The sequence below is a fragment of the Xiphophorus couchianus genome, chromosome 18 (genome assembly GCF_001444195.1).
Source record: "Xiphophorus couchianus chromosome 18, X_couchianus-1.0, whole genome shotgun sequence".
Classification (NCBI taxonomy): domain Eukaryota; kingdom Metazoa; phylum Chordata; class Actinopteri; order Cyprinodontiformes; family Poeciliidae; genus Xiphophorus; species Xiphophorus couchianus.
Genome location: NC_040245.1, coordinates 9,806,414 through 9,830,042, shown reverse-complemented (window position 1 = coordinate 9,830,042; position 23,629 = coordinate 9,806,414). Strand labels below are relative to the sequence as shown.

General features: G+C 37.7%; 1 protein-coding gene across 1 annotated transcript in view; it reads left to right on the top strand.

Annotated features, from left to right (window-relative positions):
- LOC114162003 (chloride channel protein 2-like) overlaps positions 1–23,629 on the top strand; it is a 78,578-nt gene that overhangs the window by 15,683 nt on the left and 39,266 nt on the right. The window contains exons 5-13 of the mRNA XM_028045746.1: positions 484–617; positions 1,871–1,948; positions 4,563–4,586; positions 5,605–5,683; positions 6,259–6,384; positions 7,663–7,747; positions 10,580–10,681; positions 11,510–11,594; positions 14,231–14,386. Coding sequence (XP_027901547.1) covers positions 484–617; positions 1,871–1,948; positions 4,563–4,586; positions 5,605–5,683; positions 6,259–6,384; positions 7,663–7,747; positions 10,580–10,681; positions 11,510–11,594; positions 14,231–14,386 — 869 coding nt within the window. The remainder of the gene's footprint in view (positions 1–483; positions 618–1,870; positions 1,949–4,562; positions 4,587–5,604; positions 5,684–6,258; positions 6,385–7,662; positions 7,748–10,579; positions 10,682–11,509; positions 11,595–14,230; positions 14,387–23,629) is intronic.

The following is a 23,629-nucleotide window of genomic DNA, read 5'->3' as shown; positions in this document are numbered from 1 at the left end:
CTCCTAAAAATCTGAATGCTTATCCAGCAGAAATTTGGTAAGTTTTTACCTCCATTCTTCTGTAGAGGAATATAGGGATGGGAGAGTGGAGCCAGAGGTATAAATATGTTGTCTAAAGTTTCCTAAATCAAAGCTGGTGAGGTAGAGAGACCCATTCTTTTCTCAAGCTCAGTCGTATTGAATGAAGCGCGTCTGAACAGTTTCAGGTCTCGTCTCAGACTTTGGTCTGGACTTTGACTCCAAAGTTATGCATTCATTTGTATGGGTCAGGTTTGGGTTTGTAGTGTGAAAACCACAAACTAATGATGGGTCCCAGTCACCCCAACAACCCACTCCCAGAGACCCTAGGCATGTTGGTTGGATAAATAAAGAAAACTTGTTAGATATGTGTTAATATTCTGCAGTTCTGACATGAATATTTAAAGTCATGAATGAACTCTGACTGAATTGTCAGCTGCTTATCACTTGCCTTCTGTCCTGCAGGTTCAGGCATTCCCGAGATGAAGACCATCCTGCGAGGGGTGGTGCTGAAGGAGTTCCTCACTTTCAAAATGTTTGTGGCCAAAATCATCGGGCTCATCTGCGCCCTGGGCAGTGGCATGCCTCTGGGAAAGGAGGTAACGCACACACACACACACCCGCCACCACACCTGCAGACGCAGCAGCACCAATATTCATCCCCCACCCTGCCATATTGCCTGCATCAGTTTGTGATCCGAACACAACCAGGCCAATGAACGATGTAGGGACAACACACACTGACTCACACTGCACAAGCTGGCAACTTTGTGAATCACTGACTCACTTGTTACAGTGCACAACTTGTAGGTTTAAAGGCCGCTCTTATTCATGTTGAGGAATGTACAGCTGCATAGTTATTCAGAATTATTCATATGTGCAGTTATGAATTTGCATTTAATTGCCTCAAATGTTCTGACTATATGATATTTTTAACACAATCACTGAACCTTAATGACAAAAGAGAAAATGCAGTATGATTAAGACATTTGGTGTTTGAGGTGGACAATCATCTAGAATTTTACTTGGAACTTTTAAGCTGAAATTTTTCAAGAATTCTTGAACAATTTTCAAAATTTCTCTAATCACATTAGTCTGAGTTTAGGTGTAGTGCAGTAAGTGAAATCTGGAGCAAAGAACTGGGAGGAAATAAACTCTTTGCAGCGTACATGGAGTGTCTTTTAATCTAATGAGAAGAAATTATTTATTTTCTTGGAAGATGTGTTTGTAATAACTGATTAAATTTTAATGTAGTCTATTGTTTTTCAAAAAGTATTTTAAGCAGGAATTTTCAGGAATACACCTCTCCATTGTTAAAAAAAAGTGCCGCATCAGAAATCTTTGTTCCCACACATAAAGACAAATATTAAATCTTTCTATCTTCATCAGGACTGTGCATTGACTTCCATTCATTTCTATGAATCACCCTAAACCTGAAATCAATTTACACCTTAGTCCTAAACCTTGTCTGTAACCCAGCAACAGCACGTCTTCTTATGAGGCCCCATGATATATAATTGGTCCTCACAATGTAGTATTTGTTGGAAAAATGGGCCTTACAAGGTGAGAAATGCTAAAACACACATGTACACAGAAACCCCTGAGGGTTTATTGCTTACGCACCAGTGCAGCAGCATCTGTAGTTTTGATTCAGCACGGACCTCTTCCTCATCTTTATCTTGCACCCCCTTCTAATTCTCTTTTAATCCAATCAGTTACACTTTGAATTTTTTTCATAGAACCCCTGCATGCTGTTACATGTGACTTAGAGTAAATAGGGAGGGGGAGTAAAGTGGTTCTTAACCTGAAGTGATTGCGTCTCTCTCATGACTTCTATGTTTCCTCCTATCAGAGTCCCTTTGTGCACATTGCCAGTTTGTGTGCTGCTCTGCTCAGCAAGTTTATGTCTCTGTTTGGAGGAAACTATGAGGTGAGTTTCACAGATTTTGGTATGACTTGTAAGGATTCACTATTCCCTATTTCTGCTCAATTAATTTCAGTCTGTTTCACAGGTAGCACTAGCAATATTAGGATGTTTACTTTGCTGTTACTCTACCTTCTTGCAATGTTATCCATACCACTCAAACTTGTTTCACATTTTATCTAATTTATTCCTTTCTATTTTGTTAAGGTTTACAAATGAAAACCACTAACTAGTGCATATTTGTGAAGTAGAAGGATAAAATATACACAGGTTTTTAAAAATATTTACAAATTAAAAATTCAGAGTGGATTAATTTTTAGCCCTCCTTAGTTTGATATCCAACAACCCAGGGGTTTGACGAATTCTGAGAAGTTCTGGGAAACCTTCCAGCAACTTAGAAAGGACCAGCACTGAGGATATTGTTGGGTGTTGGACAGAACTCCTAAAGTATCTACTTCATTCAGTCTCCATATCAAAGGACTTGGGGGAAGGTGAGGTCATTACCATGGAGACGTCATCCAGAAAGTTAAACACTCCCCAGAAATTAGGCACCACATTTGGACTATAGTTTCAAGAAAAAACTCTTTAAAAAGGTGTTCTGTTCAGGTGAGACCAAAATTAAATGCTTTAGCCTTCATGCAAAAAGTTATTTGTGGAGGGGAAAACACTCCATCACCCTGAACTCAACATCACATCAGTGAAACATGGTGGTGGAAGTATCATGTTGCGGAAAAACTTGTCTTTAGAAGGAACAGAGTTGCAGGTCAGAGCTCATCATATGTGATGATCTTATTGAAAATCTATTAGAGGCTGTGACGGACTGGAGAATGGGGCAGAGATTCATTTTTCAGTGGGACTACAACCATATACACAGCTGAAATGTAACGGCTTAGTTTCAGGTGTTGGGGTAGGCCAGTTAAACTCCAGACATAAGTCCAACTAAGAATCTGCAGCAGGATTTGAGATTCAAAAAGTTCCTTCGTCCAGTCTGACTGAGCTTGATCTACTTGGAAAAGAAGAATGGGTAAACATTTCTGCCTCTATTACTATTTGGTCTTGGTCACATAATGTGTCAGTAAACACATTGATGGTTATAACGTAAAGTAGGAAGAAGTTCAAGGGGAGTGACTAGATCCGCAAAACACTGTATACAGTTCAGTAAAATGTTACATAACATTTTTTTTATGTGGTTACGTAAAAGTAAAGGTTTTTCACTGAGACTCAAAATGCTGATTTTCTCCCCTTCTCCCATATTCTCCAATATCTTTTACACAAAGTTAACATTCATCAATAACTTATTTTATAAATGTTTAATTGCCCTTTATTTGTCAACATGTTGTACAGTTTCCAACAACTTTGTGCTTCAGTGGGGTTGGAGTTTTGTCCATTGGGAGAACAGTGTGGGATCTGACAGGAAGCAGAGTTTCTCTCTGACTCTCATCTTTCCTTGTGATGACATGTGAGCAGCACTCTTTGGGGAATGAACTGTGGGAGAAACTGGAGGGTTTGAAAGCAGCACTGAGGGCAGTTCAGTTGAAAACGTCCTCCCTGATGCATCTGTGGTCACAAAAATCACAACAGTTCTGGAAAGATTTATTGCTACGTAAATCTTTTCAGTTTAGCGCCAGCTATCTAAATAGGTGGCGCAGATAGAGCTGGAATGTTTGTGTTATATAAACATAACTATCTGCCCTCTGACATATTACTTTTGTTTTTGCTTTTTGTCACACTCAAATGTTAAGATCAAAATTAGAGAAATTTACGCAGAATCAATACAAAATGTAGCTTTTAAATCATGACTTTATTTCCTAACAAGGAAAGTGTTATCAAAACCTAACCTATGTGGAAAAGTAACTTTCTTCCTATGATAAATCATAAATGAACTATGATGAAATGCATTTTAGAAAGTGGAGTTGAATTTCACAGACCACACCCAGGCTTGATTTTTGCCAGACCTGTAGAGTCAAGATTCACTTGAGCAGAACCTCTGACAAAATAAAGTAGGCTAAAAAGATCCCAAAAAGCTACACACCGTACCCAAATCTAAATAAATGCAAGAAAGGATCAAATGGGCATCTCTAATTTGACATACATCTTACACCACTTGTCATATTTTTGTCTTCATTTAAAATCTTTCATTCTACCATTTTTCCTTTTTTTATTTGTTCATCTTCACATGCATCATTTTTATTACCATTACATTGTTTCCATCTAATGTTCTTAGTGGTTCCTTATCCCCAGAGAGCCATGTGTTGCACTTTATAGCATTTTAATAGAAAGAGTGATGCATGAGTGAAGTGTGCCACTGCTGCTGGATCCGGCCCTCTCCACAGTTTTAAGTACAGTATGCTAATGTAACCTGTGGGCTGTGAAAAAGCAGCTTTTCTTTCCAGAGTGCTGTACTTTACTGGGATGAGAGGCTCATATGCATGTGGAGAATGTCATTATTTGTAGAGGGCTAGTTGGACCTAATTGCATAACATGTTTTTATTCAGATCTGTGAATGTGAGGTGATGGAGTATAAATGCTAAAACATTCAAATGGCTGTGCTGATTCACACAGTTTAATCATTTGTTCTCTGCCTGTTTGACACTGTCTGTTGCTCTCCTGCTACAAGAAGGAGTCGGGTCTAGTAGGGATTAAGGTAAATCAGCTTCACATTTCCCAGCATGCTTCCCTTCCTTTGTCCTATCAAAATGACTACCACTGTGAGAACGTTGGACAGTCTTTAAATAAGTATCCAATGATAAAAGTGTTACAAGTTTTATCCAATACTGCTGGGACCAAAAGTCACTTGTCGGACACCATAAGACATTTTGGTCTTTTTTGGCATAAATCAGTCCATACATTTGTCTAATATTCAGTAAAATAAAAAGAAGGAAGTTTTATTTTGTCAGCATCCACTTTAGTTGAGTTTCTCTCTCAGCTAAAATATTTTAATCCATCAATATTTATGTCAGAGTAAGCTTTAGTTGCTTTCTGATGTGAGATGTGGGGGTGCATGAGTGTGTGTATGTCAGAAGTAGCACCACATGTGAAAGCAGCCTAAGCCTCAGAACAATGAGAGAAATACAAGTGCCTCTAACCTGTATTTCACATTACAATGCTGCTTGAAGGACTACAGTCTCCTGGGGACCAAGGTAGGTAAATTTAAATGGTCAAAGAAAGAAAAACAACTCAATTTCTCAGAATGCATCTTGATCCACTTTCTCCTGCAGAAAGGTGGAACAATCTTTGTTTTTTTGCTCTTCACTCATCTGGTTTGTTATGTTTTGCACTGAAACTCTGTTCCCAAAGAAAGGAATTGAGTCATTCTCAGTAGGAAAAGTACTGAACTACATGCGTCTGATATTATATGAGGTATTTTGTCTTGTTGGTCCCTTTATGGTTTTGCCAGTCTTTTCAAGATTTTTTTTTTTAATTGATGCAATTTAGCGCTACTGTTTCTGGTACCTTCTGTAGACGTGTAATTGGTTTGTAATTGACTGTAATGGTAACCTGTCAACAAATTCAGTGACTTGCTAAAATGAAAGAAAAATAATCCTTAAATGCTTGTAAATACTAACTTTGCTTGAGGTTGATTGTCTAAATTTACATCTCATCTCCCATTTCATTAGTTTTTTTTTTTTTAATAAATTTATCATTTGGTACCTGTGTTTCAGAATGAGTCGAGGAAGACTGAGATGCTGGTGGCAGCCTGTGCGGTGGGACTGGCCTGCTGCTTTGCTGCCCCTGTAGGAGGTGAGTTTGCAGGACAAATTAATTGTTTTGCTTACTGTAAGTTTGATTGAATTAGTCCAACTAATTCTAAAGTTATTTTAAAAACAACTGTTGACCATGGTGCATAAAAATAAAGGTTAAGCATGATACCATAACCTGAAATGATCAAAGCACAACTAATAAGAAAAAGGGAAGACGATGATGAGAAGTAGTGGCCATCATTCCAATTACATTAAAGGAATTAAAATAGCTGTGATGAATAGTATTTCAATAGCAGATCAGATTTTCAAGGCTGTTACAAGATATACTTAATTTCAAAGTTTTACTTTGAACCAACTTTTGTTGCAAAGTTAACAGCACTGTGAAATATTTGACAAAAAATCTTTGATCTAAAATTCTTCAGAAAACATTGAGCTACCTTGTCCAACATACGAGATCTGGGGGGACTTGCTCAAAGAAGCAGTTTTCACATCACTCACCATATTGCGTTGTTTAACCATCACACATTTAAACAGCTCTCTTCTATTCCCATAATGTTCTAAGATATGTCTGTTGGAAAAATATGTCACAATTTACTATTCTGCCTTTTGTTGCAGGTGTGTTGTTCAGTATTGAAGTAACAGTCACATTCTTTGCTGTGCGGAACTACTGGAGAGGGTTCTTGGCAGCTACTATCAGTGCCTTCATCTTCAGATTGATGCCTGTCTGGAACAGAGACGAAGGTAACGTCATTGTGCTCAGATTATATCAGGCCACCTAAACAGCTCAGCAGTTTAATGCTGTACCTATTGTATCGCACATCTTCACTAATCAGAGCAAAACACCATCTGCTAAACTTAAAAAATGTTAAATAGTTAAAAGAATGTTTGCCCGACTATTAAAAATTAGTGTGAATATAAAAGATTGGAAGAAGTTTAACCTGAATATGATGTTACTGAAGTTTACTTTACCACAATTTTTAAAATTTTATGTTAAGTACACTGCTCAAAAAAATAAAGGGAACACTTAAACAGGTGTTTAACACTTAAAGTGTTCCCTTTATTTTTTTGAGCAGTATATATTTTACCTATTATTTATTAGTTTGGAGACACATTTTTAGGTCCTTTGAGGTCCAGCTACAACAAATTACAACAAACTTATCATATTTCAGCAAAATGAAATACGATGAAACATTTTCAAGCGCATGGAAAGCCGCTATGTTTTATTCTTTTATTGTATATAAATATATCTGACTACATTTAAAGGAGTTAGATGCAGTCTTACATGACACTGCATTTGATTTTTTTTTTTTTTGCACCACTGGTTAGTACCTTTTAAACATTCAAACTTCTAAAATAGCTTTTTTCTCAAATTGCTACAGAATTTTAAATCAATAACTATGGGAGTTTCACTCCAGCGTCATAAATACTGGCAGCTACAATCGTAAGCTGTTGAACAACGTTTGGAATAATATTCTCAGCTGGTAGAATTATCCTCTAATGAATAATAAGTAACTTATCAAACAGGAAGAAGAGCCTGAACTGTATGACTCAATACTTATGTCTGAATCCACTCTTTGTATTATGACATACATTATTAGCTTTATGAGAAGTTAACATTTCCTGTTGGTGGTAATGACATCTGAATTCAGCGGAATATGAGAAACTCAGGTGGCAGATTGAAATGTATTACCACTGTACAGGAAAAAGAATTAGTTTGCCGAGCAACACTGCCAACTCACCAAGCTGCAGGTCCCCAGTGATCTGTTAGCTACTACCATTTATTTCCCACACCTAATTTTCTCTAGCCATCTGTCTACTGTGTGCTGGCAGGAGTTCTGGTCTGCAGGGCAAGGTTGCTTTTTGTAATTAGAAACAAAGCATGAACTGTAGTTGTACCTGCACAGAGAACTGAAACACCTACAATTAAAACCTTCAATTTAGACCTCACATTACCAATTTTGTGTGTTTTGTTGTGGTTTGTTCTATTTTCTAACTTTCTGGATGTTTCTGTTTATTCAGACACCGTCACGGCACTTTTACAAACCAGTTTCCGTTTGCATCTTCCCTTTAACCTTAAGGAGCTTCCTGCCTTCGCTGTCCTTGGGTGAGTTTTCCCCCAGGTCAGAGGTCATCAACCTGTGGCTCTCTGGATCTTCCACAATGACTCTTAATAACATTTAAAAATACATAACAAATGTAGGTTTTAGGAGTTTTACAGTTTTTTAATAACTGCAATTTTTTTTAAATAATTGCATAAAACCTACACATTTGTTGAAATATTTGTTCAATATTTAATTTAATATTAATATTTAATATTGATATTTAAGATTTAATCAATATTTGTTCAACAAAATATTTCTTTAAAAAAATATTTTTCACATAAATATCAACAACCCATAGAGCAAACTGTATCCATTCTCTTTCTGCAAAGGTTTGAGGATTTTCTTTATGTTAAAACTTAGAAATCGAAATCGAAATCGAAAATATCTAGTAGATATTTATCAAAACTAGATAACCTTTGCAACTCTAAATGTGTTTTTTATCTTGTCTGTGGGCAAAATGGCTCTTTTGATTGTAAAGGTTGCAGTCTCCTGCTCTAGGTTGTCTACAACTTGCAATCAGTGATTACTGATAGACTTAAGGGCAAAGCAGACCGACAGCATCACACATTCTGGAAGAACAAAAAACACAAATGCCATTGCCTGTAGCTGCTCTTTTTTTGCACTTGGATAGTAGTTAAAAATAACCAAAAGATTTTTTTCGCTCATTATTGCTAAGCAGACGTTAGGAAAATGGTGGAATTATCACTCAGGTTCTAAAGAGTTGTTTCCTGTGAACCATATCATTGTTTGATTGAGGTGCGATGAAGCAGAAAACTGTGTAAAAGTTGCAGAATACCATCCCTTGAAGAATGGAGTTTGACAATCTAGATAAAAAAATGTTGTTCAACACAAATTGTACCTTGTCATTTACAGCAAAAGATCCATTTTTAAACCATAAAGGTGCAGAAGGTTGCAAATCAACAAAAACGCATATTTTCTTAAGTGGTGACAGGTGAACCCATTTATAATGGCAGAATCTTGACTTGCTGTAGCATTTGGAGGGTGTTTCCTCAGGGTGGCCTGCATAAGTCTCCTGACATGGATAATTCAGCCCTGTTCAGCAGCTGCCTGTTCTCTGAGGGATGTCCTATTTTATTCTGTCATAGCTTCAGGGCTTTTCCTGCCTGTGAATGATACAGAAAGCTCTGGGAAAAAAAGAGGAAAAGTTGGTGCAGAGATAGGAGGGATGCTCTCATTTTTTCCTCTTCCTTCCATCCGTCACTGTTTTTCAGAGTGAAAGACTGCCATTTTTGAATTAGCTGTTAAATGTGCTGCTGAAGAAAATGACTTATTGTACAGATTTTACTCTCACTCTGATGCTTTTTGGTCTAAATATTCTTTCCAGCCTGGACATCAACAAGGCCAATGGGAATGCTTAGTCTTAGTTTCACTTTGTTGCTCTCTGTGCCAACATGTGTGTGGAACAGAGTGCTTATCCATCCATCTCACCTCACTAGGATCCATGTAGCAGGGAAAGTTGGTCATTGTTTCAGTCAACTAGGCCAGGACCGGTTTGTGCTGCGCTGCATGCTGCCAAGGGCAAGTCTTTGAAGAGTTACTTCCTATCCCACTTGCTGTTTGTTACACCTTCGGGCATCAGAAGTAGCTCGCTTGGTGAAACTCGACCTCATTACTGCACAGAACAACATACATATGGAGATGGATGCACCCAGTGATGAGCTTTAATGTAGCTCTTATTTGAACTTAATAGAGGAGAGCATTTTCCCCACAGACTGTTTGTTTTTTGAGAAGCTTTGAGGTTTCCAAGAGAGAATGAACTGAATGTAGTGATGAGTAGTTTGTGTGTACAATGACCTCATTTAGTGAAATACAAGTCTGAGAAGTTCTTAAAAGGTTGAGGTGAACGTAGCATCTTATGAGCTCTTCCTCAGCTTTTTCTCTTCCTCTGATCCAGTAAGATATTTGTTGCATGTTCTCCTCCGAGCCTTCTTTGTAGGAATCTCTGTGGAATTTTGTTTCAATAAAAATAAGTAATAACACAGATTAGGGAGAGCTTTACCCAACTCCACCATTACCTAACACCTCCTCGATCAGCACCTCATGAGGTCTAGCACAAATTTTGGCCAAAACTAGAATTAGACCAACAAAAATCGTTGCTTATTTTTGAGGAACAAAAGGAAACCAAAAGCATACCTGCTGTTTTCTTTATGCCTCATCAGGGTGTTAAAGACTACCTCATCATCATGGTCAATATTTATTCAAACGTATTTGATGGAATTAATAACGCAGCAAGTCTTATATACACACACACACACACACACACACTTGTTTCCTGTTTCCTTCTCTTCTTCTGGCTTCCATAAAGAGGTCTCCCACAGAGCTTTTAAATGTGTACTTATATAAACCTTTCCTTTGGCTTTTCTCCAACTCCCCCACACTTCCTCAGTTGACAGGGGGCTCCGTCTGTCTCACTCTTAGCTTTAGTCTCTTGGTTTTAACTCCAGCAATTTTCTTCATCCATTTCGTCTTTGTTCTATTCTTCTTCTCTTGTTCTTTTCTGTATTTACATTAATGCTGCTCCGCCACATCATCTCCCTCCCTGACCAGTACTCGTTTTATGGCTTCACTGAATCACATTTGCACTTACTCCTGACACCCGCCTCCAGTAATTAGAGCCTCATTACATTCCTATTGTTTTTATTGTGGCCAAATGCACTGAGAGCAACGTATGGAGGTGGTGCAGAAGACTTGATGCGTTGCTTTGTTTACTCTTGAACTAATTTATTCCATTTAGTTTCACTTTGATCATGCAGAGTGCTTCATCACACCGCATAGGGAAAACAGGACTAACTGCCCTGTTTCTCTGTTTGCAGTATTGCCAGTGGATTAATTGGTGCTTTGTTTGTCTACCTGAACCGACTGATTGTCCAGTCCATCAAGAAACAAAATACCATCAACAAATTCCTCATGAAGAAGTGAGTACATGTGAAGTATGTGACGGATGATGTCTCAGGAAAAACATGTACCCTGCTCCCAGCTTCAATTTTTCTGCATCGTTTCATATGAGTCACATACTAGGATGTGTTTGTGGGCTCTGTGCATGTATACAGTAGTAGTAGTCTGCTGTATTTTGAGAAGTTCAAAAAAGAAGAAATGGTAAAATCAACCCAAAGAGTTGATGTTTCTTTTTTTGAATAAGCATCTTTTAAGCCAAGCCTGATGAGAAATCAACTCCTTCAACCCATCAGGAAACTCAGTTGCTTTTGTACTATTGACAAATCATAGAAACAGCATGTAGGACTCAAACAGTAACAATAAGTTGCACTTTCCATTACATGAAGTCACAGACTAATCGCTACTGGAAAACATTTTGTAAAACAGTTTTAAAGTGGCATTTCAAGATCACACCCCTGAAAACCTCTTTTGTGGTACTTTATTATGATACAATAAAAAAAGGTTTTTAAATACATATTTTTCCAAGCTTTTTGTATTTCAGTGAAAATTGTGAAGGCATGAACAAACACAAATTGTATTACCTGTTTATTCACTTCGACACATTCTGGGCTGTTCATTTAAAGCCAACAGTAACAGCTAAACATACATCTCTTGATAATCATTGAACATTTTAAATTTGTGTGGTAACTAACTGCTGTGATGATGATGATGACCTCAAGGGTTGCTTTTTTCACCATGGCTGCTTATTGAACTTACAGCATGTTTACCTTTCAATACGTGATGAAGTGCAAATATGAAAAGAATTTATTTTTATAATTTGTTTTTCTTTTTACCTCTTACTCTTTCAGCCGACTGTTGTATCCAGCACTGGTCACTTTACTGGTTTCAACACTGACATTTCCACCTGGATTTGGGCAGTTTATGGCTGGAAAGGTATGGTTCCAACATCTTTCAAAAGTTATGACAGAAATAATACTCTTTTGCATAAACTGCATTGCGTTGCAGGTTTTGACCTCAAATCTTTGCCTGTTTTGTTCACCGAAACACAATTCAGACATGCATTTCTTCATAGTAAATGTCACTCTAATGATTTACACCTACTAAAGGAAAACCAGAAGGATTGGGATGAATTCAAGGTTATCTGGTACCTCTGATGATCACTTAAATAATTTCCAATTTTACTTTGCTGGGATTTGGAGAATAGTGACCAGTGAGCTGAAGTGGTAACATCATGAGTAGAGTGATGTGCAGCAGACAGTTTCCAGAGCATTCAACAGTCAATCCAAACAGTGAATGAAGATCAAATGAAACGGAGAGCGCCTCATGGATGCATTACAAAGCTTAACCTGCACTTGCAGGAGGTTATCAGGCGTCACATTATGGATATGCCCGATTCATATTGTGCAGTTACTTTGTGGTTCAGTGTTGGAAAGATCATGTATGAAAAATAGGCCAAATAGGACTTTAATGGTCACATTTTCAGCTTTTTCCACCATGACTTGCCTGAATGATTGGAAACCCAAACCTTTGATATTTTGTTCATTAAGCTAAAGGAAGAATCACATTTGTAAAACGTTAGTTAAAAGAGAGCTGTATTTTCTGGAGGCATCCCAGCAGATCCTCCAGACTGCTACAACAGACTTTGGTGGTTCTTTGGTTGGTCTGTACCGATAAGGAGCTATATGCTAAAGGCTGTAAGAATATACTCTGTATACAGCTAGAGGTTGATAGATATGATTGTAGCAGACAGGTTCAAATTGTCCAATAACCAAAAAACAATTTTATTTTTTTTTTTTAAGACTCTGGTCACAATAGCTTAAAGGGGTATAAATGTGCCTGTGAGTGCTAGTGACTCATCAGTGTATACTGGAGACATGGACGAGCATATTGTCCTTTTGCTCCAGGGATGACTCATGAGCATGTGTTGTGCCTTCTCCGATTTTATCCCCTTCATCCGGTTAATAATTGGAATTAGAAAAGAAATAAACTGTCCATCCTTTGTACACTCAATACACACATACAGATTGACTCCCTCTCTTTGCCTTGGCTCCAAATAATAAAGTGTTGAAGACTTCTGAAGCTCTGCCCATGCTGGCTTACTCCTCTTAAAGCTCCTCTCTTTGGAGTACCCACTCAGAAATTTGTATCTGTGGTCCCTTTGTCTTCCCGGCACACTCTTCATCATCATCTCTGCCAGTGGGAACTCTATCTCCAACGCTGTCTGCAGCTGATGTGATTTTTGTATGGCTGCAGATGATTTTGTCACAGCATAATCCCTGACGGATATTGTAAAATTTAAATCTCCAGTGACATTTTGTAAAACCTTGAGCTCATCATCTTTTCCTGTGCTCACATTCAGAGGAGGCCTTTCCATTAAAACCTGCTGTGAATCTAGCCCCGGATCCTCCGTTTTTCTAAATTCTTCAGTAAGATGTGTTTTAGTTATGCTCTAAATCACAATTGTCACATTAACAATGATGGATAGCTGTAAACAAGTAGGTTTGAGCATGAGTAAAAAGCAAAAACAATGGCAAGTAAATGAAAATCATCCCAATTCAACTTGAAAGACCCTGCTAACACTTTGTACTTTGTGTTTGTTCTGAGCCCTGGAGGAGACATTTGAGGCAAAAAAGGTACTTTTAAGGTCCCACAAAAGTTCTCTTTTTGCAAGATTGTCTCTTTGTAGATTAACTAGAGAATTTTCGCCAGAAACATTTGACATCTATAGGGGTTAAATATTAAGAAATAATGTGAGGATATCCGTGGCAGTCAGTACTTCTTTCCAGGTACAACTATCTCTCTTTTGTTTGTCCCAAAAGAAAGATGTGTGCCAACAATAAGTGTAGTTGTTTAGTTCAGAGAAAGTGAAACTGGTTCATTGTGGCACCATGTTTCCCGGTAACCAGGCTTTTCCACATAGCTGGCAGATGGACTGTCTGACATTCTTCCTCTTGAAGTCAATCCATCTCTGCACAAGAGACAGAAATCTCTGTGGAGTTTGACACAAGCGTAACAGAAGATCACAAAGCTGTTAAGAGTTCAAACAACTTTGTCTGGTTGTTTTGTATGTTGCTATGTACAAGTGGACATAGCAACTTGTATACTTCCAGGGACTGAATAGTATGTTTTCTGTCTTCCCATGTTTGCTAGTAACATGACCTATCTGTGTCTAAATGTTAGGAAATAAAGAGAGTTCTTACACAGTCTTGAAAAGTCTGGGTAAATATGGAATATTTCAGGTCTGGATAAATATTAGTAAAACACAATTTTATATAAAAACAGTTTAATTGTCTAGACTTGGTTACCTTCTCCATGTTACGAGAGACATAATTCCAACAGTATTTTTTTGTCCTGATATATCAATGGCAGGCTTCATTTTTAATTTGCCACATCACAATTTCAATTTAACAATTTACTCATCAGTATTTTAGTTTTTGATTTACAAACTGAATACACACTATTTAATAGTCCAAAAACCTACATAATTTGTAATTATATTGCAAACAATTGGTGCAAAAAGTGCTGCTACCTGCTTCTGACTTGTAATGATTATTTCCTGTGATTTGTAGTTGAGTCAGGAGGAGTCTCTGAGGACTTTATTTGACAACCGGACGTGGACAAAGCAGGGAATTGCTGAGGAATTTGACTACATTGGAACCGCCCAAGCCTGGATACACCCACAAGTCAGCGTCTTCGTCACACTGGTCCTCTTCGTCATCATGAAGGTAGGAACAAAGTTGAGAAAGGTTTACAATGGTGGTATCACACTTCTGTAGAGGACTCTGCTGAAAGCGACAACCCTAAAGCTGTTTTTACTGCGGCTGAAACTCTCATGTTGAAGCTTGGAAGCTGTAATTTCTGAGGAAATATTATTAGCAACAGATTCCATACATGTGAGGCCGATTCTGTGCAAAACAACCTTTCATTGACGGGAACTATGGTTGGCACAAGAAGAGAATGAATTAAGGCCATTTATCTGTTTTCTTTAGGTTAACAGCAGTACTCACTTCAAAGCCACTTCATAATTGATATCAGTTTGCTTAGAAATCATGAGGTTTATATTGTTGGAAAATATAAATTTACATACATATTAGTAATGTGTGAGTATATTAGTAAATGACCTTAACAAAGACATTCAGGACACGTCAATATTAGTTATTCTCCTGGTTCATTAATATGCTTTTGATGTTTTAATATTGAATGATTGGTGTTTCAGCTGCCCTCTGCACAGTGTGTATTTTTGCTAGTTTTGCAGAGAGAAATGGGAGTTGTTATCACCTGTGGTTGCCACAGTTGTACAATTACAGACTACATAACAGTAGGTATCGGCAGAAGGTTTTCATCTGGGACTTTACATTGATCATTTAAAGCGTAAGTAGGACCCCAATTCCATATCTGGGATTGGATTGGGAGATCCCTGCTGTGAAACCTTTTGAATCAATAATTTTTCAAAGAGCATTTTTTGCCATACATTTCATAAGCAGCTGTCATGCTCTATGTTGTCTCTCAACTGTAAGAGCTGAAAAAGTATCTGCTTATTGAAAGCAGCGGAATAACAACTTACTGTCTGTCTCTGTGCAATTTGACTTGCACTCATTTGTGCCTTATGCTCAGCTGGGGAGCAGAATAGCAGCAACTCTTCTCTGCTGTTGTCGTAACATCATTGCAGTCTTCGATTATCCCACAGCGCTGATGACAGAGCTCACCGGTGACGGGCGATGAGACAGATAGGAGAGATGTAAGGAGCTGCAATATTCAGTAGATTATCACTGTCAGCTATCACCTCCGCTGCACAACTCTGGAAAGGTTAGAAAGTCTGAATATTTGAGGTACAGAATGTAAAAAAACATTTTTGGATCTAAGAAGTTTGCTCAAGTAAGGGGAGTTAAAGGATCAACACTTTGACTCCTTTAGATTTTAGTGAGTTGGAAAGGAGAGACTAAAAATATTAACAAACCAGTCCGATGTACTTTGTGAGAAAAAAAGTAAATAGGACCACCTATAGTACTTTTGCTTACCTTCCATTGTCCTATTTCCCTTATACTCTGTTAGAAACTTTGTTATAAAGACAAAACAAGCATAAGTTTAAGCCACATGTCACACGGCCCTTATCTGTGAAAATGCTTATGCTTGTCCCCCAATTAGATTTTTTGCTGCTGTTAAGAAGTACACGTTCTATGATCAATAGCAAATGACATGGATATAATGTCATCCATCACATGGACACAACCCTACATGTGAGTTTGTGTTTTGAATTTCACCCGGCAAAGTACTCACAGAAAGTAGTGTAGATGTGTGTGAGTGTAGAAACAAAGAGAGAGCGGGGCTATGAGTGTTCATGTGGTTCATGTTCGGGTGACTAAAAACAGGATTTGAATCATTGCATCTACAAACACAGAAGCAAGTTTATTATAAGCTCTTAAAACTAAACTAGTGGTCGAACAAATATGTTCTTTTTCTATTGCCAATAGTTTTTTGTTTTTTTTAAATCCTGGTAATTACCAATGTTTTAGGCCAATAATGTTTATTATATTTCACTTTTATGATTTTCTCTTTCTTACTTCTCCTTTACCCAGCTGGCTGAAGTGAGCTAATTCAAACAGTAGCTTATTTTTCCTTCTGTAATTCCAGTTGTGCAGTGGTGCAGATATTTAAAGATTAGCATTTTAGCACCTTCTGTTCTTGAAAGACTTCAGTCAGTGAATTTGATCACCCAGAATAAGTTTACTTTATTTTTAAAGTATATTTGCATGTAAATTGGACATTTTCCTCTTAGAATTATTTTATCCTGTTTATAACCAACCTCGTAGATGTAATCAGTAATTGAAACAGATTCGCTAACATCCTTTATAACATATAGTGGACGAAGCCTGCACAAGAGTGTGTACAAACAGTCCGTACACAAAGGCAACATATGTGGCGAGGTTGCAAACAAGTTTTCCTGTCGCTCTGCCAGTGATGCACACATGCATAACATGTAACAGCTTGTGTCAGTGTGTGCATAAAACTGTGTGTGTCACCATTCTTGGAGAAGTAACATTTTTTAAAGAAGTTAACACACAGTCTAATAACCACTGTCCTCTGGGGTCCAACTGCAGCTCTGTGTCGGTCCGAAGGGCACTGTGTTAACGCAGTGGCAGCAGCAACTGTTTGCATAAATGTTTGCACTAACACTGATTAGTGACACTGTAAACAAATTTAATTATTCCAACACTCCATATATGATCCAAAACATTTAGACATGGTACTACATGGTAATATAAAAACAGAGGAAAACTGTAAAGGGGCAAATCATTTTCATGGCAGAATTTTAAAGGTTTTTGTTGGATGTAACAATAGATAAATGATTATCCCCTTTGTAGCTCCTGCTGAGCACAATGTCCAGGAAAATGAGGATAAAACCACACAGTGAAGTGGATATGTGACATTTGCTGAAGGCTCTGCTGTCAAAGTTATGTAAGCAGAGACGCGGATGATGTGATGGCACTGCAGTAACTGTTTTACTGCAACTGTTTCTTAGTGTTATAAGAAATGTCTTGATCGGTGTTCTGTCTGTTCAACTTAGAATGAGAATTGCAAGCAGTGGGTTGAATTATTTTAATAAGGCAAGTTTAATTAAGCCAACGTTTAATAACATGTTCAATAACAGGTCCCTTTTTCTGTCCAGTCCTCCGTTTGTCCTTTAGTGAAATATTTGACGTGTTCGGATTTCTGACCCACATGCAGAATCAACAAGTCTAAGTTAAGGAATAGGTTTTATTTTCAGAAGAACAAGCAACAATTGACAGGTTTTCTTGATCTTTCTGGGGAGTGGTTAGTGTCACGCGATCGGTGGCGCTTGGAACGAGAGTTGGGTTACTGGTGGTCTGAAATGAGTTGATCAGAGATGCAATATGTAACAGCTTACTTTAGAATGGTTTTGGTGAAGCGTGGGAGAAAGGTGCCCAGGGTCCTGTGTGGAGAATGGTTGATGGTGATTCCTGAGGCGAGTGCGAGGAAGGTGGTGACAGAAGCTAGAGGACTGATGGAGCGGAGTGGAGATGGGGGGAACGGAGGAGCAGGCAGGTTACTTGCAGGTTGGATCCACAGGAGGAGAAAACAGTTGAACTGATCCTTCTTGGAAAATCCAGTGACAAACCCAGAGGCAGCAAACACAAGGACTATGAAACCTCTGGTAAATGCTCAAGAGACAGATCAAAAGCTTGTGACAGCTGACTACAAGAGGAGGCCAGAGAGACTACCGGTAAACGTTAATCATCCAGCACTGAGTTAAGGCTCTGCTGCTCCTTTATCCCCTGCACTCTGATGAGGCTGATGAGCTCCACTTGTGTAGGTTGCCCAGGTTCTCCACCAAGATCCTCGCTGGAAAAGATGTATTACTCGCACTCACACACAGGAACCCTGACAATATTCTCTTTTTAGGATCATTCCTCCTCACTGTAGTGACATCCATCCACTGTGGATCTACTCACTGTGCATGAACAAGTTTAACAAAAACATCGCTTCATGTTGGTGTCCCATACAGAGCCGTGCAAAACTATTCATAGCCTTTAAACTTTTACCACATTTTGTTACACAACCTTCAATGTATTTTACCAGAATTTTTTATGACAGACCAACATAAAGTTGCGCAGAATGAATAAATGAAGTATGGCTTTAAGGATGCTTTACAAATTGAAAAATGTGATTTATTTGCTTTCGATATTGAATCTTTAGGCTGTAGTTACAGTTGCAAGCGTTTTCTCAAGCTCAAACCTGAACTCTAGTTTTCAGCTTTTGCAGATTCTCAGTCCAACTTCTCAGTCCACTTGAACAAATGATTTGTGTCCAAATTCACTGCTTAAAGCCTTGTATCTTTTAGATGTTCCCTTGATTTATTAATAGGTTATTACAAGTATTTTTAGGCAAAACTGATTCATATGCTATTCAGTAGTCTTAAGATGTTATTATAGCCCCCATCCCACCTCCATTCATGCCTCCAGATCTTTCATTTTGCTTGTATCTAAAACTAAATCATTTAGTCTCCCTTTCTCTGTTCGGCACATATACTTCACTGCTCCTGTTTGAAGTATCCAACACAGTAGCTGTCACCTCTGGTTTACACATCTAATGTTGTTCCTCTTGTTCCTTCTATTTCAAAACATTTCCTTTCGCTTTCACACATCCTGCATATGATGGTTCTCACCAAGTGATTTTCTCTTTGCATGTGACCTTATACATTCATCATAAACTGTCCAGATGCTACAAAGTTTCCCACAGGAGGAAAAATATGTTTTCCTCCCGTCCGTAGTTGTTACCAGGCCTTTGCAGAACTTTCTGACATTTTAAGGAGGCAATTCAGCCTGTAATTCATCTGTGTTGAAGCATGGACAACATCTATCATTCCACTTCATTTTATCCCTGGCTGTATGTTAAGAGTTGTTCTCAGCCTGGAAGTTGATAGTCAGGAAGACTTTAGTCTTCTCATGTGAAATATTTCTGGAAGCACCACTGCAAAGGATATGATGTATAAAACACCACCTGAACAAACCTTGTTGAGCAGTTGAGCATGAATTTGTTGCCATGCTCTGACTAATGTCCTCTCTCTATCTCTATCACCCTGACTCGACATGCAAAGCGAGGCTGTAATGGCTCGGTCTAATTACAGCCTTTGGTTTGCTGGGTTCAGCCTGATGATTTTCAAAGACGAGATTGCTCTCACTCCCGCTTCTTCTCTATAATGACTGGTTCTTTTATTGAACCTGGCAGCCATCTTGTCTTGATGCTCCCTTTTTCATGCTGAAACTTATGAAACACTCTGTTTCCAGTGATGAATAGAAAAGGTGTGTGCACAGTTCTCCCAACAGCTTCAGCTCTGCTAACAACTAGCAACTTGCCCTGATTAAGCTGTGACAGTGAAATGTTAGCACTTACTGTGAAGATGCTAGCTTCAGCACAGCTCATTGGTTAGCTGCTTTGTGCACTCTCAAAGCTGCTAACCAATTTGCCATTGTTAATAATTTGATGTTATTTTTAGTCTTGTGCTGTTATGAGCTCTCGGGGTGAAACGGGTATATTAATGTAGGTGTGTGTCCTCTGCTGTCTGTCTGAAAACAGCAGTGTGTGTGCCTTATAGTGTCACAGAGCTGACTGGACTGTAATTGGAGTGGGAATCGAGGAGGGGCTCCTGGGAAGAAGCACTGTCCTCTGAAAATGGTTTATACACAGGATCATACAGCGCTTCCAGCTGATTGAGTATAAATGTCCTCCATGGTCTGTCATAACTGATACCATTGACATTTGTACCCTTTAGTTCTTGATAACTCAAGTAGTCTTACAGTTTTTGTGGTCACTTTTTTTTTACTTGAATAATAAAATGAAAATCCACATCCTAATTAAATGAAAGAGGATATGTGTTTTCCTGTCTCATTTTCAGATTGCTTTAAGTTACCCTTAACCAATGTAAATGCTGTCCAACTAACACACAGCAATTCATATGAAATACTATTTCTTTATAAGACTGCTCCGATCTGGCCCAAACACAAGGAAAGTTATTACTTTATATCAGAGTCACAGTGTAACCTTACGCTTGACAAAGTAGTACCAACCAAAATACAGCAGTGGCCGTGATTGTACAACAAACACATTTATTAAAACCTAGATCATTCTCCAATCTCTAGTGTTGTTCATTTACTTCAAAAGCATTCAGTTAATTTGAGCTACATCTGGTGCAATGTTCTTAGATAAAAATCTGTTGGTTTTACTAAATGAGTTATTTGGAAACAATATTTGTTGAAGAGCTGTACTGATTTATTCTATCTATAAAGTATCAATTCTTTCAATATAAAAAATCTGTTTTTGTAATGGTAAATGTTAATTATAGTACTTAGCAATGGCTATTTCTGCAGTCTGAGAAGAAATGTAAGTTTTCCCTCCTTCACATTCCTAATTAGTATATACGTAGATATAATGCTTTCTTTATGTGTTTTCAGTGCATGTAGGAGACGATCCTACTTCAATAAATTTGAATAAATTTGCAACACATTATGTAGCTTTGATGTTAAATACATGTTTCATCAAATTATAGTGAAAAACATAAAGTCAAATGACTAGCGTCTAAAACACACACAACCAGAGTGAGGATTTTATAATTGCGCTTGTCATTGAGGTCAAAACAAATATAGGCAATTTTCCCAGCCTAATCAGCCTTATTAAGTTAAATACAGAATGTAGTTGGTCTCATTATTTTTAAAACATAATGTCTGTTGGAGGGGAAAAAAAGTACAGACCTCATTTCAAACATGCCCTGTCACTAATGACACATAATAGTTAAGCTGTTTCATAACCACTCTGACATTAAAATAATTATGTGTGTAACATATAGCTGTTCTTGTCCAACAGCTTGAAATGGGTTATATTAAGGTATTTGAGGGAACACAAAACTGGTATTAAAAATTCTGTCTTACCAAGAGGCTAATTGGGGAGACCTTTAATGTATTTCAGGGGCTTTGGTTTTATCAGTGTGTTTTACCCACAATGCATTAGTTCAAACACTGAGTTATTTTGAGAATATGTTACCCAAGTGGCTGAAAAGGAACCACAATGGCTTTATTTTTCATTAGCACCCATTTGTAGCCATTACTTGTTCTGTTGCTTGACATGACCTTAGCATATTATTATCATGTTTGGAATTAAAGTACAAATTCAATCTTAGTCACACTTCCTCGGGCACAGATTGCTTTGATTAAGGTAGAAATATCTGCTTAAAATGAAGTTTTGCACACAACAACTTATTGAGAGGCTTTATGCAGATACATAAAGACTGATAGAAACAATAATAGAAACATTAGCACTAATGAGAGTGTCACAAACATGGTCATTTTTAGAAATAATTCAGTGTTTTATCTAGAAGTGTAAAATGTGTGCAAATAGTTTCTTTTCTTTTCTGTGGCTATAGTGGCTGCTAAAAAAGATGAAATTACACCTTTATTAGCTTTGCACAGAAGAGCCACTATTGGCCTGCTGGCTGCTTAAATCTAACTTTGCATTCCTGTCCAGACTTTGCCAACAACTTCTGAAAATGTAATATCCGTTTTTGAATTGAACTGAATACAATAACTACTTCCTCTCCCTCGAAAATAGTATAAGCCTGAAGCAGCTCTATAAATAATATGTCTTATTAAAGCCACCTTCAAAATTCATGCGGTTCATTAAGAATATTCTAAATGGATTTTAATTTCGGATTCCTTCTGTGTTTTCTGGCTGCTCCTTGAAGGTTTTAAAACATCAAAGCTTTTCATGCTGTAGAGTTATTTTCTTGTTCTAAAGCGTTGGCTTACTGAAGTCTCCATTCAGTTTGTGGTTGGAAGTCCTCATAATTATGTCTGATGGCCATGGACCTCTTCTGTGAGACATACAGTGAGTTGATTAAATCAGATTAAATGAAAAATTAATGATTCCTCTGGGGGAGTGAGTCATTTCTGCTGCATAAGATTTGTTACAGTAATAGTTAGGAAACGTAATTGAGTGTAGCATTAGTCCTGGCAGGACAAATAGTCGTGCTTAACCCACATATGATCAGCTGATTTTAAAACAAATCTAATCTTGATATTTCAAGATTTATTTAGCCTTCCCTTCATGTGAGTTGGTTAGTCCCATGACAAATGTTCTACATGTACTGATGCTTCTGCAGGTACGTGATGCTCATTTTAGGGAAAATACGCGTTTCAATGTAGACGTCAATGTGCTGTTGATTCTTGATCAAAATCAATGCAAATCAAACAGCATCAAATCCTCAAAATCAGCTTTTTCAGGTTGTCACCTCAGATCTTTGTAAACAGCTATAATGAACGGGTCTTCCACTGCAATCATAAAACAGGGGAAGCAGGAAACAGGTCAATGAATCCTGGAGACCAGGTCAGATTATGTTGCTCTCAAAGTCAATGTTATTGTAAGACAATGTCATGCCTAGAAATTGACTGCAAACCCAACTTCCACTCGTGACTGCACCCATTCAGCACAAAAACTTTTCCAACTGCTACTCTCTAGTTTACGGTACAGGAGCTGGCCAGCACACACAAAAAGACTCAAAGACGAGCATTATCCACAAACTGTCACTAAACTCTGTTGCTATGTGGTTAACTCTCAAAAAATTCTGCACTAAGACACATTTGTGTCACTTCTGTCTATAACTGCTGCACCTTATGACCATCATGTATGTCACTACCTTACTATCTTAACTCATCTCAACGTGAATACAATAATCGTCTAAGCCATATTATCATCTGTGAAATATTATGAAATACTGCCTATACTTTATTTGTCCTGCAGTGTATATTTTACTGTATTGTTTGGTAGATTTCATCTGCAGTTGTAAATATTACATATTCATTGATTTATTAATTTTTTTACTTCCATTCCATGCTAGTACTACTTTATTTTATAGCCATTTGAACAGTTCTTCTCATTCAAAGCATTTCATTGCATTGTTGACTTTCTTATTGATTAAAGAATAATCAATAAGATTATTCTTTAATCAATAGAGCCAACTATTTTAAATAGAAGCAGCGTCTACTGTTTGTTCAGGCTGCGAGAGGCTGAGAGACAGAGTTGAGGTAATTTTTTCTTTAAATATTGTTCTAATATCTTCATATATCTTAAAGAAAGTTCCCCCTTGACAACATATTTGCTTAAAAACAGTACACATATGACAGATATGGTGCTGCTCTGTCAGTATGTTAGCTTTAAGCTAAACAGATTTATAAACATGAAGGTTTCTAGACCAAACCTTCAGTGGAGGAGTTTTAACCACCAATAGCATTCAATCTGTAACATGACATGGCTATAGTAAGGGTACTTTTTCCATCAGTGACTTATTAAAAATACATGGAAGGACATTAACAGCCTACAGGGATCTTTTCATTAGTTTATCTTGGATGTAACCCTGAGCCACAGGGGATTTGTAGGCCACTGTAACTTTACAGATGTCA